A 25,792-nucleotide genomic window follows, 5' to 3' on the forward strand; every position below is an offset into this window, starting at 1 on the left:
TATGATTCAACATGGAAAGTTTTAAAAATAGCGGTTGAAGTTCTACATTAAACATGCTATCAAGAACGACATTTACGGTAGGTGTTGACGGAGTTATTTCTAAACATTATTGTCGATGTATTTGTACATTTTATGAAAGTATGGAAGTTATAGTTGCAAAACATCCCAAAATATGAAAATTGACAGATGGAAGCAAAATCACAATTTTTGTCTGTGGTGCCTGGCCTTAATTAAAACTACAGGTTTTCAATGTGTTTCAAGTCTGGAGATTGAGATGGCCGTCTACTTGTGGCCAAGTTTCAGCCTCCTGGCAGAGGCAACCATGTTTTTGGCTAAAATGACCTGGTACTGGGTAAAGTTTATGACGCAGTTGACCTTAACAATGACCCCAGGACAGTGGAAGCAAAAATGCCCCATAAAATCAAAGATCCACCACTTTATTTTGCAGTAGGTATGGGGTTCTTTTCTGTTCATGCATTCTCATTTCGGCACCAAACTCTCCACTAGTGTGCATGGCCAAAGAGCTCTATTTTCATGTCGCCCAACAAATGTAAATGCCTGGAGTTTGCTGAACGGCATTGGCACTTGGATTGGAACCCGTGCTTTGGTCAGATGCCATGAAAACTGAGCACTTTGGCCACGCACACCATTGGTGAGTTTGGCGTAGAAATTAGAATGCATAAGCAGAAAAGAACTCCATACCTAAATATCAATTAATATTTATTTTATACAGTCATTTTTGCTCATCTTTATCAAGGGTGTCAATAAATTCGGACCCCACTGTACATACAAGCCTATGCTATGATAAATTATACTATAATACAAAAAAATGGAACAATTATGATAATTTAAGATTACAAGGAGTACTGCAAATGCAAGTGAAAATAAGACAATGAATTGTCAAGTAATTACATTTTTGTTTAAATAGACATTCTTTATAGAAACAAATGACAGGTTATGTGAATATTTCCACAAAGGGAAAGTCAAACATTTTCAGGTAAGAAACATAGTTACCTTAACCTAAAAACTATCAATCAAGAGGAGAACATATTTTTTCAGTTTTACCTATTGATAAATAATGTGTAATAAATGTGTATTAACCAAAGGTAATGCATTAATTACACAAATGTACAAATTCATAAAATCTATTTCTGTACACAGAAAGGGAATATAAATCTTACAAAATACTCATATATTACTATCAAATAACATTATCCAACAATAGTTATTAAACGTATTCAACAGTTTCTATGCAGACTCACTACTTAAACTTTTTATTTATTAACATATAATCTACAATATACTATTTTTACTTAAAGTCGTCAAGTTGAGTGTGTACTGTATAGAGTCTTGTCTCTTATATCTGAGAGACTTCCATGCTACTGTGCCTCCACCTCTTTAGGATTGCAGGATGGGGTTGGGTCCCCAGAGGGTGGGGCACTGGTGGGTGTGGTCTTTCGAGGAGTGGAAGGTATGCCAGGAGATGTGGTGGAGGTGGGCACCAGAGGGGGTGGGGCACTGAGAGTGGCAGTGGGAGGAGTCCTGTTCAGATGGCCACTGTGTGGAGCTGAGGGGCTGAGCCTGGGGTACATCACCCCACCCAGGGAGGACGTTAAGGTGGGTGTGTGGGCTAGGTGGCCCTCCATGGGAGAGCCCTGGAGCTGGTGCAGCCTGGCCCTCTCCTCTGCCTGCCGGTGACTGTCCTGTTGGTGCTGCTGCGGCTGTGGGTGGGGGTGTTGCTCCCGCTGTCTGTGGCCTCTCTCAGGGTCATAGGTCGTATGTACCTGCTGGCTCTCCAGGTACAGCCCTCTGTAGGGGTCTCGTAGTGGATCCCAGGCGCCCGAGAGGTGAAGGGGCACACGGTGGTCTCGACCAGTGGCTAGTGGACTCACCCCCATGAAGGGCTGGACACGGGCTCGCTCCATTGCACTGAGGCTGCTCACTGGGTGCATGGGGCTCATGGAGAGGGGTAGAGAGTGAGGTAGATGGCTGCTCTGAAGCATGCCTGCGGTGGGGAAGTGGCTGCGCCTTGATGAGGGGTGTGGAGCCTGAGAGTGGCCTGGTGGGAGTAAGAGAGTCATTTCCGGTGGCCCAGCCATAACCTCGGGCTCATCTCTGTGCTCCTGCTTTATGTTTAAAGGTCCCTTCAGGGTTTGTGTGCTCTCGCTGGATTGGCGATTCTTCACTGTGTTATAAGGGTTTGAGGATCCCTTATCCTGCACCTCCAGCGCTGGAGAGGAGCTTTGCTTCACCTGGACTCTCCCCAGCGAGGTGCCATCCCTCTCAGCCTGATGACCCTGATCTGGGCTACTCCTCTTCCTTTCTGGGCTGCTGCTGCCAATCAGATTACTAATCTGAAAGCCTGAGGATGTGTGGGTGGATTGATGGCTTCTTTCCAGAGAATTTCTATGGAGAGGACAGAGGTGGGGAGGTAAACAGCTGGGAAATATTATGATATCTAGCCTCTATGTGGTTAGAAAAATAGGCAATTCTTTGAATATTAGATGTTGTTTCAAAATATAAAATCACAACTTTTGAAGGCCTTTCAGGATGGGAAATGCCATCTCTGCACTAGGGCTGTCACTGACCCGTCTCTCTCTGACTCCTCCTTGGTAGCAGAGTGATCCCTTTTCTTAGCTTCCCTTTCCCTCTCACTGCTCTGGACTGTGGGCTTGCGGGCCACATCAGCAGGCCTGGACTGTGCTGGAGGCGTGGGGAAGGAGGGGGGCATTCGTTGCAGGCGGTTCCAGGCTTCCTGAGGGTGGCTGACAAAACCTGGCAACCCATGGCCCTGCCTGTCACCAAACGGGCTGCCTGGGCCTAAAAGATGAAGGATTTATGTAATTTCAATAAAATCAATCAGTTCACCAATTGAGTTGAAACAGTAGGTTGCATTATGTTGAGGTCAACTATTTGAGAGCGAAAACCTACCAAGAGATGGGGTACCCAGGCCGCCAAATGCATTAGTTGCCAGTTGTCCAAGGTTTCCATAGTGACTGGCTCGACCAAATGGATCTGAGGAGCATCACAAGAGGAGCACCTCTTAATGGCTGTTGTCTTGTACTTCAAACATCATTATTTTGACGTTGCACCAGCAGCCTATGGCTCTTACCAGTAAGGTGGCTAGCAGGTAGATAGTGGCTGTGATGCGTGGGGGCACTGAATGGTGATGCAGACAAATGACCTGTAGAGGGAGAAGGTACAGTAAGTAGTGAGCGAATCAACCACACTAACATGGGCATACAGGGACATAAAGGAGCTAAGGAACCAATAAAAGCCATTGTTCCCATGACCATAACAATATCATCATCACTGTACAATATCACCATAACCGTACAATATCATCATCACTGTACATTATCACCATAACCGTACATTATCATCATAACCGTACAATATCACCATAACCGTACGATATCACCATAACCGTACATTATCACCATAACCGTACATTATCATCATAACCGTACAATATCACCATAACCGTACAATATCACCATAACCGTACGATATCACCATAACCGTACGATATCACCATAACCGTACAATATCACCATAACTGTACAATATCACCATAACCGTACAATATCACAATAACCGTACAATATCACAATAACCGTACAATATCACCATAACCGTACATTATCATCATAACCGTACATTATCACCATAACCGTACAATATCACCATAACTGTACAATATCACCATAACCGTACAATATCACCATAACCGTACATTATCACCATAACCGTACATTATCATCATAACCGTACATTATCACCATAACTGTACAATATCACTATAACCGTACAATATCACCATAACCGTACAATATCACCATAACCGTACATTATCACCATAACCGTACATTATCACCATAACGTACATGATCATCATAACCATACAATATCACCATAACCGTACAATATCACCATAACTGCACGTACATCCTCATTTAACATCCACAGTAATGAATAGGACATGGAGTGGGCTGGCTACCTGAGGAGGACAGGAAAGGTCGGGCCAGGTCATGGCCATAGGATAGTCCAGGAGGAAGACCTGGTGCGGCTGGCCGACTAAACAGGTCCAGCTTCACCCTGCTCATATTCAGCTGATGTGGATCAAAGTGCATGTTCTGTTAAAGATAGATAGATAGATAAAGTGGGGAGGAGAGTGATGGACAGAGAGAGGGATTAAAAGCTTAATAGAGATTGAGAGGTGAAGGGGTTGCTGAGACGGGGGACACAGAAAGCATTACTTCACTGATTACCGGTTTTGGAAATTAATTAATGCATTTTGTAAATAAATGAATGCATCTTGTGCACCTTCATTCTCTGCTGGTGGTGATGAATCTGCCATGCGATCTGGCCATGCATTAGACACCATTTGCCAGACTTCTGCAAGAATAGAAGGACAATCATTTGATTAGTCTTAAACCCAAGGGCTAGAATTCTGTCGACAAGCTTACAGAATGACGGTGAATGGCATATTCTTACCCTAGCTGATGATCTGAATGGATCAGTTATCTGTGAACAGAGGGAGAACAGAGGAGGGTTAATATCTGAACCTTTACTACTGTGTTTTATTCATAACTTAATGGATAGAGAAGAGGCCTACCCGTGGGTCCTTTGGTAGTAGATTGTGAGGGACTTCTGGCCGTGTCACTACATCCATAGACTAGGGAGGGATGGCAAGTCACATGATTAGATTGACAATTATGTGTGTGGGGTGGTTAACACAAGGTCATAAAGGAGACAGACAGTCAGACAGACACACAGACAGAGGGAGTGATGTGGTATGGACCTTAGGCTGGAAGGCTCCTTGCAGAGAGCTGAAAGGTCCTGGGGGTCCTGAGTGGGGGTGCAGGGCTGGCATGCCTGGCATCGCTGGGGGGTAGGAGGGGTAGAACTGGGCAAGACCACACACAGGTTAAGATGAGAATGAATGAAGTGGAACATCAGGGGAAACAAAAGCACTTCGTACGCCCAGAGTAGATCTGTGAGTAAATGGCATATAACTTCATTTCTTTGAGAACCATAATATGATACAGAATAATGCCTTTGATGGTAATCCAAAGGAACATATTGCCATCTTTCTGGAAACAGTACTTTAACTTACATGTTGATGTCTTAGGTAAGGGTTTTCCAGTTTTGCTGAGTACTTTTCCAACTGAAAGACAATTTTGTGAGAACACGTCAGTAATATGAACAATATTAGACAATAATATAAGCATACACAAAGAAGAAACAAATGTAAAAATGCTACAAATGATTATAAAAAATAAAAAATTAACCATGACCGTCCTGTTCTACAGCTCACATTACACAAAGTGCCAGGAAGCTATGCATGCCAACGACTATGCACAGCATGGTGCATTCATCTCAGCTCATTGACTGTTTAACAGATGCATGAACACACTTCAGATGGCTATGTTCAGAGTTTCCATATCTCAGCTGCTTAAGCCTTAACTGAAGCCCTGCCAATGCCGGCACAAGCATCCATGAGCAAGTACCCACGATCAAAAGCACTCTAATGACCTCATTCCTTCTGCTGCGGCACAGTCATTTGTCCTGACAGCAGGGCTTTGGTGTGTCAAAACAGCCATGAGATCCATTTACACTGCCTTTACCAACTGCCAGTGGAACAGCCAACCATTTCAGGGATCATACATCATTTTTTTTTCTATGCTGAAATATTTCAAAATGTTCCCTGGTGGGTGTAAAAAAGTTTAAAACGGCTGAAAGCAAAAATGTATCTCTTGGGGACGGTATCTGATATTTCTGTTTGATATTTGAGATGTGAAACTAACACACACACAGGGTTTTCCCCAGAGTACAGGAGGCAGATGCTGAGCCTGAGGCTACACTATTAAGAAGGTGAGTTTGGAAAACAGCAAAAACAAAGCACTCTGTAAACTCTGGTTTCTGGGTGACCTAAAATGTTCTTTACAATGAATGTGGGATTTGATAATAACATTAACTCATATGAAGCGGTTTGTAGTGGCCATGTGCTGGACTTACATTTAGGGCAGCTGTGCGACCCATATTTGGGGGTGTAGAGACGATGCCTGGTGGAGGAGGCAACCCGTTGGGGTAGGGTGAGAAGGTGAGCTGGTGTTGATGCTGATGTTGGTGCTGGTGTGTGTGCTGGTGGAACTCTGCCTTCAGTAGAGGTGGCTCAGAGCCTGCCCCTCTAACTGCAGTCTGTGCCAGGAAACGGTTGTTGAGTTCCTGGCGAAGCAGGTCGTGCTCTGTTGTGGGGGGAGAGATGCGAGGTTAAAGGTCATACTCTATGATGACTACCGCTCTTTTCTCACCCTCTACACCTGTTGTACATTAAATCTCATTTACTGTTCATGCCTCTTACCTGAGCAGCCTGCTCGAGTGGACCGTCCTACAATACCGCTGGTTGCTAATCCCGCAGGACTAGTGAACATGGCAGGGCGGCGATGCCCGTGACCTGGCAGGAAGAAGTGGGGTGCAGATAGCTCTGAGACGGACAGGGGGAGGGCCGGCAAGGGAGAAGAATGGCGCCCGAAGTGGGGGGATGGGGGGAGGGTTCGCTTGTGGGACCCCTCTATGCTGCTGTGGAGAGGAGAAAGGAAAAGTTGTAAATAAATATCAACCTCCTCTAGGATATAGTATTATTAAATGGTTTGAACAAGTTCGGTCAATGCCTTGTCCTACCTGTTGTGGAGACCAATGTACAGGGGATGGCCCTGGTGATGTGACAATAGTTCTCTCTTGACCTGGGATAGGCCTGGCCCTGGCAGAGTTGGCATAGTCGGGTTGTGAGGTGACGTCCTCTCCTTCTTTACACACACAGCAGGAGGTGGGGTGGTGGTGAGAGGGGCTGCAGGGACAGGGCTGGCAGCGGGCAGAGCGCCAGGGGCGGAGCTGGCAGCGGGCAGATCGAGGGGCGTGTCGCTGCTCTGCTCTTGGCTGCGTTGTAGACCTGACACTCTGGCAAAGCTGCACACCTTCGCTTCATCCCTCTGATCAACACCTATGTCTATTAGCAACCAGAGAACATAGGCTACCAACCACAGTTTGATAGAACTTAAGTCATTTAATGTTCTTTCCCACTTCAGATAAATACTGACATTGATATGTCCATACTTAGCTGAAACAACCTTCAGTCAGAGTGGTGAATAGCTTCTAATCTCTGCTGTACTAGGCCTACATCTAGAAACAACAATGAGGCAACAACGAGCGGCTTCGTATCAGCCAGTGTGTCTTGGAAAAATTTGCATGTTCATACTACAAAGTGCTTAGTCGCACCAATAGATCTTCCATTCACTGCCAGAAAATGATAATTAAATTCAACAAACGGCATATTTTCCCAGCCCCAAACACAACCTTAGTCTCTATTCCCTGCAGTCTTTGAGCTCTGACAAGAGCGGAGGACCCTGGGGAGAGACTAGTGGTGTGTTTACCATTATTTGTAATCATAACGTTCAATAGGCTGAACTCCAGACGGCTTATTGGGAGACTGAAGAGACCTCCAAAGCAAACAACAAATGCCCTCTCTAAAGCCCACCACAAGCAGCTTGGAGGTAGTGAGAGTTAAATGGGGAGCTCCTAATCGCGTTCACACAAGACATATTAAACCCCTGGCTCAGCTCTAAAAGGTTCTCACCGCCAGCCAGCCAGTGGGATTAGAGCAGGCTTTATGCTGCCTGGCCCTGGATGTGCGTCTCCTCTTGGCTTTTACAGGCCAAATGAGTTTTAGTTTGAGAAATTGTGGGTTTTGAAGGGAACACAATCTATCAAGCTGCCCCTATACGGCCAAACACCTCAGTCGGGTAAAGATTGCTGAATGGGAACAATACCATTCAGTGATGTTGCTTTCAGCACCATTCTTTTGGGTGAAAATTGCATTTCATTGTTGAATTTCAGCACAGGAGGCTGCAGAGGGGAGAACGGTTCATAATAATGGCCGGAATGGAGAAAATGGAATGGCATCAAACACCTGGAAACCATGTGTTTGATGTATTTGATACCATTCCACTAATTCCAGTCATTACCACTTCCCGTTCTCCCCAATTAAGGTGCCACCAACCTCTTGTGAATTTCAGCTATAGTTAGATCACAATATGGAATTGATGGCGATGGTAAGGATGATAATAGGGAACATTGCAGTAGATTACAAAATTGCTTGAGCCAATAGTCTCATTGAGCATGAAGTGTGACTAACCCGTTCCTAGCCTCAACAAAGCATCTAAGCCACTGGGAGTAGAGGTTCAATCCAATTCATAGCTAAAATGTTTTGTAGAAAACATTTATCAACTCTTTCAAATCACTCAACTCAATTGCACAAATATATCTGACAAAACATTGCATCATTATTCGGTTTTACTTTAAATATAATAAATTCCTCTAGCGCAGAGACTTTCCACAGGGTGGAAACATTCGATGTCATACCCACATTGTGTAATTAAGAGCAAGTGTGTGAGGATCCTAAAATGACAAAGGCCATAACACTTTGCCAACAACTTGACCACTGTGTGGCTTGAAAGAGGATGTTTTCCATATTCGAGTGAACAGAAATGGAATGCCATAAAAAGCATGTCAAAATCATGTCACTAAGTGAGACATATCTATTCTGTAAATAACAACAGCTAAACGAGGACAGAGAGTCAAAAGCATACATGCTAAATACCCCAAAACCCAGAGGAAATATTCTTACCAGTAGTTTTCCTTAGTGTGAAGAGTTTATCAGACACAATCCCTGAAACCTGAGTTAAAATGAGAAAAGAAAGAAAATAACAAATATGTTAGCCTAGCTAGAGGCTAAATTAGGATTTTGTAGGTGACGGTAGTGGAACTGTCCAGAAAAGTGGTTGCTTTTCCATCTTTATCAGCACTCTATCAACAGGACTGTTCTGTATACTGGCTCTTGTTCCACTCCCAGACTCGATGTGCGCTTTGTCACTCAAGTGGGTGTGTTCAAGTTCCCAATGAATGTAAATGAGATCAGAGGGACAAAAGGTGAGACATAAATCTTGGTGAACCCAGTCCAATGACATGAGGGAAAGTTTCGAAATGAAACTGAATGAGATTCAATCTAAACCATTCTTAAATAATTGAATGTAGTACGTGACAGCTCAATGCAAGTATATTTTTAACAGGATAATAAAAAGCATCTCAACATAGATTACATATTAAGAGGTAATTCATGTAATCAGTCATATCTTCCCTGTAAGAGCACTCACTAGAAATATACATAAATGACCAATGACATTTACCTTGTGAAAAACTAATTAGAAAATGGATGAGACAAATTAAGTTAGTGAGTATCTTATTACAATCAATAAATTACATTACCAACAGTATGTTTCTGATTAAATTGCTGAATATTGGCCAGATTCTTATAACAGGCAGCAAAGGACACACACACATACATACGCGCACAAGCACACACAAACTAGACTAATCAGCCATTTTCATTTAAATAATATATGTGGTGAGATTGATGTTCTGTGTATTTCTCATCTTTAAACTTTATGTTCTTTGTAAAGTCATACGGAAGCTGTGAAACCACCTGATTATAAACTAATGGCATCAAATAAAGACAAATCAAACCGAGCAGACTCAATTGCTACATCAAATTGTTGATTTACTGGGTCTGAACTCAGCTGAAATTCAGCTGTGGTAAACCGTTCCTTTGGTGTTGCAAATGTAAGGACCTTATTTACAGATATTCCTGGAATCCCTCAGTCGATTAACAACCTAGAAAAATGCCACAATACTGTAATCTGGTTCATATGACCTCTATCATGAGTTCAATTTTAGTTTTGGAGCCTCCAGATTTAATTTGAGGTTGGTGACAAAGTAAATAGATAATATGGAGGAAATAACAGAGACTAGTTGTTATTATCAGAACATCTTGACTTTCGTAAAAAGGCCTAATGATATTCACAGTGTTAATCTGTAATCAAGTTAACTTCCGCAAATTCCTTAGATCAAATCCAATAATGAAATCAACGAGTGCTGGTATTATTAACATGTATACATTTATAACAAGTTTAAATTAGTATAATGTTCTCGGACACACAGACTGAACCTAACACTCACAAACCAGTAACAAAACACAAGACAAAAGACATCACACACACTGTTTACGCTGCCCTGATGTAAATAAAAAGGTCAGCCAAAAGACCTGACTCCCATCACAACCCTGTCTGGCATTTGGAGGACCCAATTCCTCTCAGTACAATAAAGCCTGGCCAGCTGACAGCGCAGATGGGAATACAGTGTAACCGGTGTGAAACGGCTAGCTAGTAAGCTGTGCGCGCTAGTAGCGTTTCAATTGGGGACGTCGCTCGCTCTGAGACCTTGAAGTAGCTGTTTCCATTGCTCTGCAAGGGACGCGGCTTTTGTGGAGCGATAGGTAACGATGCTTCAGGGTGACTGTTGTCGATGTGCAGAGGATTTCTGGTTCAAGCCCAGGTTGGGGTGAGGAAAGGGACAGAAGCTGTTACACATGGCTGAATGACAGAACAGTAGAGCACTGATACCTTACTATCAGTGATAACAGTTGTGAAAAGTGAGAATGTTTATCTTGCCTTGTCATCGATGTCACTCTCACTGTCACACTGTGAGAGAAAGGATGTAAAACACTGCATTAATTCATGAGAATGTATCAACACCTTCATCAATCACAAACACTCAAACTGGAAGTGAGTTGTTTACATTTCTGCTTTCTGCCTCCACAGTCATATCAATATTACCCACAGGAACAAAAAGTGCTATTATCTGTCAGAGATTATAAAGAGACCTTGATTCAAGGTCATGACCTGTGTTTTGAGTGACACCTCCGTGTTTACTCCTACTCTATGTTTACAGTAAGCTTCCACAGCAGTATTTATCTTCATTAACTAAGCTTTCATTACAATATCCTGTTCAATGAAAACAAGATTGTTGATTAAGAAACTTGACTCCAATCATTTAATTTAGTATGTTCAATGAAATCTTGATAAATATGTGCTGTATTTACAAATAATGCATAAAGAAACATTGAGATCCATTGAGATCAACTAATAATCCTGGTTAGATTAGGACTAAAAACTGTGATTATGTCTAGTAGTAATATCACAAAAACAGTCTGTTTACAAATCGAGAGAGAGAGAGAGGACATTATTATACATTGTCTGTTACCTCGCCCCTAGTGACAGACGTGTGTTTAAATGCTGTGTGAACTGATCTGTCTGCTCTAAGGGATTCATCATGCCAGACGACACAGCAGCACAACTGTGAGCTACTATATCAGCCAGCCAATTTATACTGAAACCACTGATAACACATGTGTCTCTCTGCCTCACTCTCCTAATGACTCAAGTCCTGCTCACTGTCAACATGTCAAGGTTACTCAGATCCACAAATCACTAATCCATGTTGACATGACACCTGTTTAGCTACATTACTAAATATCAGCCTGTTAGCTTTGAGAACATTTTGTCACAGACTGTTCTTGTAATCACTGACCTGGTTTTGCCCTCATACTCTGAGAATGACTATAGGCAGATCCTGGACATTAATTCTGTCAGAAAGAATTGAAGTCACTCACCGAATATCCCCGACCAGAGAATGAACTCTGTGGAAAGGAAGGATAATGTTAATGAGCAAGGGCTTATGATAGGTTCTGACAAATGTCCTCTGTAATCACTCAATAGGATGTTGTTGCACACAAACATGTCTTTATCCAGACAACACTGCTCATACCTCTCTATTGTGTCCTTTGGAGTTGCTTCTCTGATGCGTGCCCTGTGTTTTGGTGACTTCAGCTCTGTCTTGCCTTCCTAGAAGCCCCTTCACCTGAGGGACATGATAGACTAATGATCTTCCGTTCTTTGAGTCCAGGGTTTTCTACATTACATTGAATTGGTAGACAGTGAATTTATCAGCCCAGAAGAGAATCTGGACCACCAGAGGGCACTATCGTATTACAGACATCAGTGAATGATTACACGTCAGTGAGGACATCCATTTCAATGACACATAACCTGATTTAAAACAAGCAGAGTTGATGCCCAGACTCATTGACTGCCCGTGATGGGCAATTAGCACTAGGCCATGCTCTGGCCCATCTGAAAGCCGGCGGCAACATGAGTGCAGGTACACAGCGCATGCATAAATGGGCGCACGCATACATAAACACATGCATACACACACGGATAAACGCATGCATGCACAAATGCACACACGTACGCACACACACACACGTACGGACACACACACACGCACACACACACACACACACGCAGACACACACACACACACCATTGTGTTGCAATGGAAACCTTAAATGACAGATCCATGCAGCATAATGCATATTCAAATATTGATTCAGGAAAGAACAAATTGCTTCTGGATAAAACAAGAGAGAAATGATATTGAATGAAAGCTTAGCCCGTAGAGATGATGACACAGGAACAGTATAATAATGTGGTATTGATCTGAGGTTTGATGGTTTAAAGCAGGGCTGCCCAACCCTCTTCCTGGAGATCTACTGTCCTGTAGGTTTTCAGTCCAACCCTAATTTAGCATATCTGATTCAGCTAGTTAAGGTCTTGTTGAGCAGCTAATAAGTAGAACCAGGTGTGTTAAATTAGGGTTGGACTGAAAACCCACAGGACGGTAGATCTCCAGGAAGAGGGTTGGGCAGCCTTGGTTTAAAGCTACTGTCCCATAGCATTCAGCCCGTTCCTGTAGTGTTCTGTTGGCTGCTACACTTCCCTGCTTTGACAGTCCAGCCCAGGACACTGTCTAGTTCTGTGTGTGGGTGTTCGTGTGAAACCGATTTATTTAAATAGCATAGATGGTGTTTCACAGTGGCTGTGAACATGTCAAACTAGCATCCTCCAGCAAAAGTCATTACTTGACACAGCCAGTGTGCTCTTTGAAACAAACATGATCATAGCTCTCTCCTCTATTGCATAGGAGGCTACTATCCAACATAAAGTTTTGCATACTGTTCAGTAGAGGAAACATCCACAAGCCAGGGGCCATCTAGGCGATACCTTACAGGGCGATACCTTACAACAAGTAGTATCTGGTCTACACACACAGATACGGGTAGGGGAATTGGCTAGGCCAGAGACTGATATGTAAGCGAGCCTAAGTGTGTGTGTACCTGGTGTGCTCTCTGTTACAAACACAGACACATCCTGGGCTGAGGAGGAAGCTCTTCACAAAGCACCTTATCTCATCATAGCTCTTTATTGGCCCTCGTTTCCTGTGTGGTTCCCTCCTGACTTCCTGCACAACAGACAGGCTTGTGCGAGGCAATTACTAGACCAAGATGGGAAGCTTTGGGAATAACTGACTGGCTGGTGCCAACAATGAACACCTAATGATGGAGACAGTTTGTTTACAACTGATAGAAACAGGATCACCATTAGAAAAATAGAATTGTGGGATTGAAAATGGATGACTTGAAACAGAAAGAAAGAACTCAAAATAAACAAGCCTAGACTCTAAGCTACACAAACAACCAAAAAGAATACCTCAACTGTAAGACCTCATTACTTCACTGGGCAAAACCCCTACACATGTGGACACACACATTACCAGGTAGACAGGTTTTGGTTTGTAGGAGAGCATATTCATTTGAAATATAATGAAGGTTAATACCACAGATCCATAGGCTACCTGCTTGTTCTTCTTTGAGTTGTTTTTCACCTTCCCCCGCTCCTTCTCTCCATCCTGCTCATGTTCAAAGTCAGCTCCATTGTCAGTGAATACATTCACAGGGATCTCAGCCCTTTCAGAAGCCTTTTGTTTCTTCAGCATCTGACTCTCCCACTTCTCCTTACCCTCCTGCAACCTCAGGCTCTTTGAGGTCTTCCTCAGAGCCACCTATGAGATAACAAACACAAAAGAGGCTTAATATCTACAGCACAGAAAGAAAGAGATCTTGGTGTGGATGATGATAATGCTTAGACTGAGTCAATATGACAAGGCGGCAGGGGAATCCTTGCTAAAACCTCAAAAAATTAAATAAAAACCAATCTTAAAGACAAAGAGAAATTAAATAAAACCATACTCATGATGCTTCTGGGCATGGCTCTGTGTATTGAGGTCATATCCAACCTGGTCTCAGAGCATTTCGTATTATGTTGTACATAAATCCGAGACACTCCATTTAGTATTATATGTTAAGTTTCGTATGGTATGTATTAATTTGTGGATTTCCATCACCCATTTCGTATGACATGTTAAGAATTACAATATGTATTATACATTACGATTCGCAAAACATACAATATGTTACGCATTTGCAAATCATACTATATGTTACGAATTTGCGAAACGTATGATATGTTTGCGAATTCTAGCTACAGTAGGTGGCTAGGTGGCTAATGTTAGCTAGCTGGCTAATGTTACCTAGGCTAGGGGTTAGGGTTAGGGTTAAGTTTAGGAGTTAGGTTAAAGGGTTAAGGTTAGGATAAGGGTTAGCTAAAAGGGTTAATGTTAGGGGAAGGGTTAGCTAACATGCTAAGTAGTTGCAAAGTAGCTCAAAAGTAGTAGGTAATTGAAAAGGTAGCTAAAATTATAAAGTTGTCGATGATAAAATTCAAACTCGCAACCTTTAGGTTGCTAGACGTACATGTTATACGCCCACCCCTCCACCCCGACTAACCAGACTACTTTCTTTTTTGCTTTAAGTAACCATCTGTCTTATGTAACCATACCAAATGTAACATATCCTACTAATTTGAGTGTCCCAGATTTATGTTTACTATGTTATGTCTACTATGTTATGTCTAGTATATGAGAGCAGGCTTTCATATCCTATGAGGCAGGCCTGTGAGACTAGAATGTGGGCGGCCAGGTGCTGCCCATTGTCAGGCTGTGGACGTGGGGTTTGGCAGTCTGAGCTAAATGCCCCGTGCCCGGAATAACACCAGTGACCTGTAGGGGGTTTACCAGTGGTGTTGATACACATGCCATCAAGCACAGTGGAGGCAAGCAATAAACACGAACAAAAATCAGTTACAGGCAACCTAAGACACAGATGTCTATTACTCTGTATACATCAATGATGTCGCTCTTGCTGCGGGTGATTCTCTGATCCACCTCTACGCAGACGACACCATTCTGTATACTTCTGGCCCTTCTTTGTACACTGTGTTAACAAACCTCCAGACGAGCTTCAATGCCATACAACTCTCCTTCCGTGGCCTCCAACTGCTCTTAAATGCAAGTAAAACTAAATGCATGCTCTTCAACCAATCTCTGCCCGCACCTGCCCGCCCGTCCAGCATCACTACTCTGGACGGTTCTGACTTAGAATATGTGGATAACTACAAATACCTAGGTGTCTGGTTAGACTGTAAACTCTCCTTCCAGACTCACATTAAGCATCTCCAATCCAAAATTAAATCTAGAATCGGCTTCCTATTTCGCAACAAAGCATCCTTCTCTCATGCTGCCAAACATACCCTCGTAAAACTGACTATCCTACCGATCCTTGATTTCTGCGATGTCATTTACAAAATAGCCTCCAACACTCTACTCAGCAAATTGGATGCAGTCTATCACAGTGCCATCCGTTTTGTCACCAAAGCCCCATATACTACCCACCACTGCGACCTGTATGCTCTCGTTGGCTAGCCCTCGCTTCATATTCGTCACCAAACCCACTGGCTCCAGGTCATCTATAAGTCTTTGCTAGGTAAAGCCCCGCCTTAGCTCAGCTCACTGGTCACCATAGCAGCACCCACCTGTAGCACGCGCTCCAGCAGGTATATTTCACTGGTCACCCCCAAAGCCAATTCCTCCTTTGGCCGCCTTTCCTTCCAGTTCTCTGCTGCAAATGACTGGAACTAATTGCAAAAATCACTGAAGCTGGAGCTCATATCTCCCTCACTAACTTTAAGCACAAGCTGTCAGAGCAGCTCACAGATCACTGCACCTGTACATAGCCCATCTGTAAATAGCCCATCCAACTACCTCATCCCCATACTGTTATTTTTTTGCTCCTTTGCACCCCAGTATCTCTACTTGCACATTAATCTTCTGCATATCTATCACTCCAGTGTTTAATTGATCCATTGTAATTATTTCGCCACAATGGCCTATTTATTGCCTTACCTCCCTTATCTTACCTCATTTGCACCCACTGTATATAGACTTTTTCTATTGTGTTATTGACTGTATGTTTGTTTATTCCATGTGTAACTCTGTGTTGTTGTATGTGTCGAACTGCTTTGCTTTATCTTGGCCAGATCGCAGTTGTAAATAACAACTTGTTCTCAACTTGCCTACCTGGTTAAATAAAGTTGAAATAAAAAAATAAAAAACTTTGAAAGGAGCGATGCAATAAATTAACCCCTAAAATTAACCCCTACGCTGGTGGCTTTTTAGGTATTATTGTTCAATGAAAACGAACTAATCATCAAGTGTGAACTGTGAGCATTCCCTGCTGAGCGTCCCCCCTGCCTGCAGCTTCAGCTATCCATGAAAACAACTGATCTAATGGTACAAGTGTAAAGCCCTACCTTGAGCTAATCTCCAGAACCATTGCCATAGTGATATTAATATTCATGGTGCTGCTGAAAGACTAGCGGCGTGAGGTAAATGATGTCTTATTCTGTTTCTCCACCTCCCTGGACTGTTACCAAGACTCTGATCAAAACAATCCCTGCTAGCTTGACTCTGAATTAGCATCAGGTGTACATATCTGTGGAGAGGCATGGGGAAAGGGGGAGAAAGGAGGGAGAGAGAAATATCCAAAACCAAATACCAAACAAGGGGAGGATGAGAGAGTGTGGGTGAAAATAATCTGGGGTAGATACGTTTTGTCAGCTACACTGAATACAATAGGGTGAATCCAGCTAAATCCAGGTTAGGGTTTGCGGTGTGAATGGCTTTGAGAATGAACACTGGATCTAAGTCCCAGGTAAAGCCCAGTGGCTTACAAAGGATTCATTGGATGGAAGGCTCTCATCAAGTTTCACTATCACAGCTGTTCCTCCACCCAGTCACTCTCACCATGCATGAAGCCACCAGTGAATATAGCAGTAACATGCATGTTATAACACAGTCTATCCTCAATTAACAGAATACATGAGAATCAAGCTAAGCTCATGTTCCACAGCCTCTGCAGTCAGACCTTACATATGAGCTCTCACTAGGCATCTGAACATACCCTGGGCCTGGCCTGCAAATGTTCCACAGCCTCTGCAGTCAGACCTTACATATGAGCTCTCACTAGGCATCTGAACATACCCTGGGCCTGGCCTGCAAATGTTCCACAGCCTCTGCAGTCAGACCTTACATATGAGCTCTCACTAGGCATCTGAACATACCCTGGGCCTGGCCTGCAAATGTTCCACAAAGGACATGAGATACAAGAGGCCAGAGAAACAAGGGGGGATGTTATGCTATTCAAATCCAATTTGTGTCTGCGGGAAGACAGTGCAAAGGGCATACAATCAGCTAATGCCACAATAAGTGCTGCTTCAGCCTCCATTAACTGCTCTGCAAAGGTGAAACACATGCAGGGGTACAACAGACAGTTAATTGTATAAAGCTAATAGCATCGGCTAACATGCCTTTATCAGAGTAATAGATATGTTATAGTGAAATATATTCCTTCCTATGTTCATTTATTAAAGCACTACAGTGTATGAATGTGGACCCAGCAGATCTGATGTTCATGGGCATTGCTCCATTACATACAGTACATGATCGATTCCTAAGCTGTGTGTAAAGCTACAGGTCAACAGATAACACAGGTGCTGCTTAGCTGTTAAACAGCGTAAGTCCTATAGAGGCCTGAGGAGATACAGTCATGGCTGTAGATAATCTGAATTGATATTCATGATTATTTATGTCTTTATCCTCCTGACCATGACAGAGATAATACTGCAAACAGCCTATCCATAGATCAAGCACTCCATCCATTCCCAGCTAGACCTCTTTCTGTCATTCTGAACTGTTCGATCACAAGCAACTATAGGCCACCATCTTCTGGTCCACGATTCACCTTAAATGGCCCTGACTTCTGTAGAGAGGTTGCAGATAGAATAGGTTCATAATGACTGGATTATTTGAATGCTGAAATGGAGTTGGCGTGTCATTTCCCACAATGTGTGTGACACACAAATAAGTGGTAGAGGTAATTAGACACTTAACACTCTATTCCCATGACAGGTTCTGCCTGTCCAACAGCCTGAAGTCACTGCAGGTCCTGCCACTGAATTACGGGAATCGGGCAATCTATTTACCTGTAATGGACTTAAGTCATGAATAAATTCACACTGCCATGGCTCTGCCGTACAAGTCTAAATGTGTACTTTGTCACATAAATGTCAAACATATTTAAAGGACGTACTGGTTGCCAAAAATATAAACATGAAAATGTAATAGAACATCAATGTCACTTTTCTTGTCTCAACCTACAGTAATGATAAAGACGAGGGGGCTGAAAATGGATCCAGTTCATTATCAGCTAGATTCATTTGTAAACACTACAGTACATTATGTCCACATAGCACAGTATTTAGACTATCTACAGTCCCTGGACAGCTGTTGTGTTCCATTCTCAGAGGAAGAAATTCCCCCCATACCTGTGTGAAACGATTAGTGATTTCATCGTGGAGCTTCTCTTTCTCTGTGCAGTACAGCCCAGCTACAACTCTTCACCCCAGTATAGACCCATTCAAGGACACTCACTGATTTTTATAGACTGATGTTGCCATTCATAAGAGTGAGGTACGTTAAATCGGTCAATATCATCTGTCATCAAAATCCTGTCTGACTGTTCATCAACTCAATATGTTATTTGCACTGGCAGCCCAGGAAAATCAGATGGAGACAGTCTGACAAGTGATTATGATCAGAAGCGTGACTAGATGTTCAGCTGACAAAAGCTGATCTAGACAACGACATAACATCAGCAATTCTTGAGAGCCTCATTACACTCACTCTTCAGACAAGATTATTGAGAAAAATGTATTTTCATATTCTACCTCAAAGTACTTATCACATGCTACTGTGGTAGAGGGTAAATCTTGGCAACAACATACACAGAGTGTACAAAACATTAGGAACAGATCTTTCCATGACCTACTGTAGATTGACCAGGTGAATCCAGGTGAAAGCTATGATCCCTTTTGATGTCACAAATCCACTTCAATCAGTGTAGATGAAGGGGAGGAGACAGGTTAAATAAGGATGTTTAAGCCTTGAGACAACTGAGACATGGATTGTGTATGTGTGCCATTCAGAGGGTGAGTGGGCAAGACAAAATATCTGTGCCTTTGAATGGGGCATAGTAGTAGGTGCAAGGGGCACTGGTTTGAGTGTGCCAAGAACTGTAACACTGCTGGGTTTTTCCAGTGTGTATTAAGAAGGGTCCATCACCCAAAGGACATCCAGCCAACTTGACACAAATGTGGGATGCATTGGCGTCAACGTTGGCCAACTTTCCTGTAGAACGCTTTTGACACCTTGTAGTCCATGCCCCGACGAACTGAGGCTGTTCTTAGGGCAAAAGGGGTGAAACTCAATATTAGGAAGGTGTTCCTAATGTTTTGTACACTCAGTGTATATTTGGGTAAAAACAACATGTAATAAAACATGACTGTACTATCCTTGACAGCTGTATATAGTAGCTTGATTAATGCCTCTGCTCTCCTCGCCTGCCAGGTACTAAGACAATTAGATTACACACCATCAGTAACTAATCAGGCCTTTTCCTCAGAGAGCCTATTCACAGTGGCCTCCAGACATTATACTGGGGTAATCTCCTCAGCTATGGGCATTGTAGTGGAACCCTAAACTAACTACAAAGCAGTAGAGCTCAACATCCAACAGACACAAAGGGGAGGCCAAAAACAGAGGGACAGAGATAGAAAGACAGTGTAAAACAAAAGAGTGTTGGTTGTACTGCCCCTGAATTAGAACTAAACTACATTGGGAACTGTACCATATTCAGCAGATAGCCCTACTTATCAGGGCTAAATAGTATCTATCCACAAAATGGGGCCAACAGTCATTATTTAGCCAGTGGATTGAGGTCATGCAGTAGCAGCACATTCTACACCAGGGCCGGCCCTAGCCTTTTGGGGACCCTAAGTGAGATTTGGTTCGGGTGCCCCCCACCTCGCGGCAAAACATTTTAGTGGCCCCCCTTTTGACAGCAGTGCGAAAAATGTTAATTTCCTGCAATTCTACACATTTTGCCATGGGGTGGAGAGAAAATGTAAAAATTGTATAACAAATTTCATACAATTCGACTCATTTTGCCATATGGTGGAGACATTTTGCAGTTTTAAAGCTAATTTCCTGCACTTCTACATATTTTGCCATGGGGCATAGAGAAAATGTTGCAGTTTTTTAAAAAGCATGTTTTCTGCAATTCTACACATTTTGCCATGAGGCGGAGAGAAAATGTAGCAATTTATAACAAACAATTCTACAAAGTTTGCCATGACTTCTACCATGTTAATATAATATCTGAGTGAGAATGACTAACAAAATCAATTGGGGCCCCCGGGAGGTCAGGGCACGTGCGCTACGGGTTGGTATTCGGCCATGATTACTATAAGTTTAGATAACTGAATCAAAACATTGGTAGTTGACATGTCTAATTGAGTGACTGTCAGTGACTGACATACCAAAAGAAAAACTGCTGATTTCAAAATTGCACTTGGTGTATTCTACTATTCTTAAACTCAACAGTAAGTTGAGACCCCGATTGAGTTCCTATTATTTTATATATAAAAAAGATATGCCTGGGGCCAGCCCTGTTCTACATATTCACTTTCTAAATAAAACTGTCTGCCTGTCTGTCTGTCAGCACACTGCAACAGACAGACATCATGGTGTTCCATGTCATTTCCAGGCTGTTTAGGGCGACTGGTGGTATATTTACAGCAGAAGCAGACAAGCAGCAGAACAAAGGCTAGGAGAGGGGTTTTATGGCAGGGAGAGTCTGAGTCCGAGCCAGCCTGTTTTCTGTCTTACACACACACACACACGCACACACACACGCGCACACATTCACTTTTACAACTGCAGGTTTTCCCATTATGTGGAACTGCAGCGAACAGGGGTAAAACATGAAACGTGCAGCATTAGCTGGCTGAATGAAGTCATTGTGCTACCACCATGCTTAAGAGAGGAGAAGGTAATCCTTGGACATAAGAGGCTAGCTGTTGTGGAGACTAGGGGGATGGCAGGCCAGATAACATAGAGGGTATGTCAATGAGTGCACATTCAGGCACACTGAATATGGCCATGGAGAGGTCATTTCAGTGTTCCTAGAACTAGAACATTGAACATTGATTCTACTTGAAAAAAGGGATGAAAGCAAAAGCACAGCTTTCCTGAAAGCACAGCTTATTATCAGCTCAAGTGAACACTTTCACATACACAGACAAGTGACATCTACTTGTTTAAAAATCCGTGTAGGTCCCCTGAAAGCCAATCACTTCCTCAATATTGTCCACACAAGCTTTTAAAGTGCGTTATCCAAACAGACAGACAAACACCACAAAGAGACAAGGAGCTGTGGAGCAGCTTGACTGCCTGAAGAGCTGGGCCAGAGGTCTGGGAGGCTGGCGCACATGAACTATGCAGCAGGGCCCTGGCTGTCATAAAGAAGCACTTACCTATCAATAGCTGTAATATTTCAATTATATGCTTCTTGAGAAAATTAGACCACTGTGCCACTGCCTGTACAAGTTTAGCCGTAATCTTGAATACAGCAAAACAGATAAACATTTGTTTTTATTAACTGAGAGCTATGGGCGTAGAATGCTCTGTGATAGTGTTTCTCACCTGTTGCAGCCTATTAAATTCATCTTTAGCCTTTGACACACTGGTAGTGTTTATCAAACAGCTACTTAGAGGACATCACCTCTGGGGTGTACAGTACAGTACACACCTGACCGGGAGGACGGACTCCGAGAGAACATCAAACATATCATTCTATTTACGCAAATAGGGCATCAAAATGTCTGCTTGGGGCTCTAATGCAGTAGGATATTAAAAACTTGTAACAGTCTGACAGCTCACTCTATAAATGACTAATCCTAGATTTAGTATTAATGAAATGCTATCTGGTGGAATCCTAGAAGCTCAATCATCATAAAAGTGGGAGAGTGAGGAGAGAGTCTCTCTATTAGCAGAGCTAGAGAAGAGAAGCATGCGTTATTAAAGGGAACAGACTGTGTAACAAAGAAACGTTTCACAGTTTAAAAGGTAGAGCTGCTGTAGGCGTCACCCATTCATACATAACGCTAGACTAATGACAAGCAGGTTACAGAGCTAATGAAGTGGGCCAGCACATCCAAGAATCCCTCCCTGGTGAGCTACACCGTCTAGGTTACAGCACTCACTCACTGCAACAATCATTATACAATTATGTAAGCCTCCTCTATTACAATCCAGGTCAGGGTCATTTTGAGCTGGAGTCATTATAAGTCTACAGTCATCCTCATTCAGAATGTTGTGGGAATCATGTTGGCAATATGCAACAGCTGTATGCAGCAGCTGTTTCCACAGTGTTCATGTACGGTAAGCTGGTCCATCATGGCTACAGTGACTACACTACAGTGACTATTGAATGTAATAGCAATGGCATCTGTTTTTTCGCACTAACTCTGCCATGGCTCGTTTGCCACCAAAGCCTATGGGGAAATGAATGAGTTTTTATAGGTAGATATGTATAGGGATAAGGGGACTAGGCAACGGTGCAAATACTGAAATAAAAGGTCAATAAAGATACAAGGTAAACTCGGTCCGTGCAGATATTTTGTTCGCTATTTATCAGTCGTATTGCTTGGGGTTAGAAGGTGTTCAAGAGCCTGTTGGTGTCAGACTTGACACCAACAGGCTTGGGTGGTTGTCTATGGCTTGGGTGGTTGGGGTCTTTGATGATTTTCGGGCCTTCTTTTCACACCGCCTGATATAGAGGTTCTGGATGGCAGGGGACTCGGTCCCAGTGACGTACTGGGCTGTCCACACAACCCTCTGTAGCGCCATGCGATCCAGGGCGGTGCTATTGCCATGCCAAGCAGTGATGCAACCAGTCAATATGCTCTCAATGGTACAGCTGTAGAACCTTTTCAGGATTTTGAGGGCCCATGCCAAACTTTTTCAACCTCCTGAGGGGGAATAAGCACTGTCGCACCTTCTTCACGACTGTGCGTGTGTGTTTGGACCATTTTAAGTGTTTAGTGATTTGGACACAGAGGAACAAGCACATAGAGCACATAAAGCCTTCAGAATTCATAAAGGTCCTGTTAACTGACTGATATTATCTCATAAAACAAAATGTATAAGACAGTTTTAACCTCAGACCTTATTTCCGGCATCTATACCAAACTCCATTCTTTCTACATTCATTTCCCCTACTGGCACGCTCTATAGTGTAGTCACGTAGCAAAGCAACTCCTTGAGTTTACACCTCTGAGAAGCAAGGGTTGACGGTAATAGATAATGATCATCATCAATGAGAGTTGATTGTATTGTGTTATGTTTTTCGCCCCTGACATTTGGTATAACAATAGGTTTCTCTTTCTAGAATGTGAATGTCATAACAGGATTCAGACGGTATCATAATGATAATGAGTCTTCTGTCTGGTACATATGCACCATTCACTTTGAGTCAGCTCTGGCTTTTTACTGCCAGTTTGTCTTTCACACAGTGTCACTTAACTACCATTTATCATGTTTACTGGTAGTCACCATCTGGCGGAAAGCACTGAGAGAAAAGGTCATTTTCAATCATTCCACACACTTGGTTTGCTTGAACATAGAAGTCTCTGATGCTTTTATTATTGCTTCTTTTGCATCTATTTTCCAAACACATGTCCCTGTGTGTGGACATGCCGTGAGGCAGGAGGGGCACACTAAAACTAAAACCAGCTGATGAACACTGCACCTGGGAGCGTTTAAGAGCAAGAGAGCAGCTTTCTTTATAATGGGTCAAGCGTAGGCCTAGAGTTTTTTGGTTTTCCATTTGTGTACAACCAGCAAATCAGAACATATTCAAAATCGACCAGTTTTTCTCTGACAAACACCAGCAATTATCATGACATTGACCAAACCAGCCAGTGTGCACCCATAATTATCTGTATTCCAGAAACACATCTGCTGGAATGAAAGTGAGTCTGATTTCTAGAAACACATGGACTGAGTGACAGCATGATAATGGTTGATGTTGGGATAAATCAACAGAAACTTAACAGCATATTATCAGCTGTCACCCTCACAGCATATTGGCCCTGCAAACCAGTATGTTTACAGCAATATCCTAGGTCCCTAAAACCTTGTTACATAGGCAGGTAGGTCATTACAGTGTAGATAACCATTGTAACAATGTGTTGGCTATTATACATGTTTACACAACATTTGCAAATGGACTCACAATGGAGACAACTGGGTAAACTGCACATGACCCTGTCAGAGACCATGAGCCATGAGGCCCACACAGGGGGATTTAAGGGACTTATTTACTTATGAATCATGTCCAAATAAACAAACGTGTGTCAAAATCAATGTAAATATATATACACACACACACACACACACACACACACACACACACACATAGCCCTACGTTCTTACCTCTAAAGAATCCAGATTGAGAAAGCTGGCTATGGCAAAGCCATCAATAATGTCTTCCTCCTGAGACACTGACCCCCGTCTCTTTCTCCGAGAGGGACGCGGGGGTCGGACATAATGCAAGTTGGTCATTTTTCCATAATTACACAGGGCCTTATTTCTGAACGGACTTTGCCCCCGGTCGGAGCCAGATGATGGACTCCGGTTTTGATCATTCCTGTCAATCGCATCCCTTCTCCGCACGCGGTCTCGTTGAGATCTGGACCTCCGGCTGCGCTTTATTTCCCCGTCCATTTTATAACTCCGAGACGAGGCGAATACCACAAGACAGTGCGAAATGTGTTCTATGTCCATGGAAAGTAACAGTGCGCAGAAGAGCCCTTGCCTTGTTTTACAAATCAAATAAACAATTCAGACAACGAGCAGAGAGTCATCTATCCAACAATAACAAAAACAGACAAGAACATTTCCGAAGGATGGTTTCGATTAGAATGCGAACAGCGGCTGCCCTTCTAATGGCATCACCAAGACTCACAATAATATTGACTTGTTCTGCAACTTTGTTACAATTGTTGTCTGGCTGCTACAGAGCGACCTGCCAGACAAAGCTATGACGCTGTATCATGTCCGACTGTTCTTCTACTTCCATCACCGCCCAATCCATGGTCAGTCCACTGCCATAGCCTCCCCCCAAAACGTTTGTGCTTGGCTAGAGGGATCCAGTTTATTCAATTAAAATATAAATAGCCCAAATAACTCCTCTTTTTAATGTTGATTGCCCGATTGATTGTTACTTATGGGCTTTGAAATGCAAACGAGATCCCACATTAATAATCCACACAACGCAATCAATTCCGTGATGTGTATAATTGACCATCCATTGACAGATAAAACCATCCATGCGCAGGCTATTTGTTTAAAGCTTGTCAATCTTCACGCCAAAGTGACCAAACCTCAGCCAGAAAACGATTCGCCTTTATCCTGGTTCAGTCTTTATAATACGTCCAGCCTCGAATTCTTCTTTCAGTGGTTCCTTAGTTGATATGATTGGTTCCTTGGTTCGAATGTCCCGTTGAGCTTGAGTAAATCGTTGAGTAAATGGTGTTAAAGAGACACGTTAGATTTAAAGCCCACTCCCCACTTCGCCCTACATTGCATTTTCGTTTGTAGTCTAGAGTAAATCCCAATTGCCTGAACAACTGACGTA

General features: G+C 42.9%; 1 protein-coding gene across 2 annotated transcripts; it reads right to left on the bottom strand.

The window, feature by feature from the left end:
• Positions 1-421: 421 nt before the first annotated feature.
• Positions 422-25,766, bottom strand: LOC115149179 (autism susceptibility gene 2 protein). 2 transcript variants are annotated; one of them, XM_029691789.1, is made up of 19 exons: positions 24,589-25,766; positions 13,654-13,860; positions 11,725-11,817; positions 11,570-11,596; positions 10,569-10,598; positions 8,690-8,738; positions 6,688-7,012; positions 6,368-6,585; positions 6,022-6,251; positions 5,120-5,170; positions 4,805-4,909; positions 4,619-4,678; positions 4,498-4,527; positions 4,327-4,398; positions 4,001-4,136; positions 3,113-3,184; positions 2,932-3,015; positions 2,589-2,820; positions 422-2,406 (listed from the first exon to the last, which is right to left on the bottom strand). In XM_029691789.1, exons 1-19 carry the CDS (start codon positions 24,937-24,939, stop codon positions 1,380-1,382), a joined length of 3,399 nt encoding a protein of 1,132 aa, XP_029547649.1. In that variant the 5' UTR covers positions 24,940-25,766; the 3' UTR covers positions 422-1,379. The 2 variants fall into 2 exon arrangements, with proteins under 2 accessions (XP_029547649.1, XP_029547647.1); XM_029691787.1 differs by having other exon boundaries at positions 6,688-7,036.
• Positions 25,767-25,792: the final 26 nt, after the last annotated feature.

Source organism: Salmo trutta, chromosome 15 (genome assembly GCF_901001165.1).
Source record: "Salmo trutta chromosome 15, fSalTru1.1, whole genome shotgun sequence".
NCBI classification, from domain to species: domain Eukaryota; kingdom Metazoa; phylum Chordata; class Actinopteri; order Salmoniformes; family Salmonidae; genus Salmo; species Salmo trutta.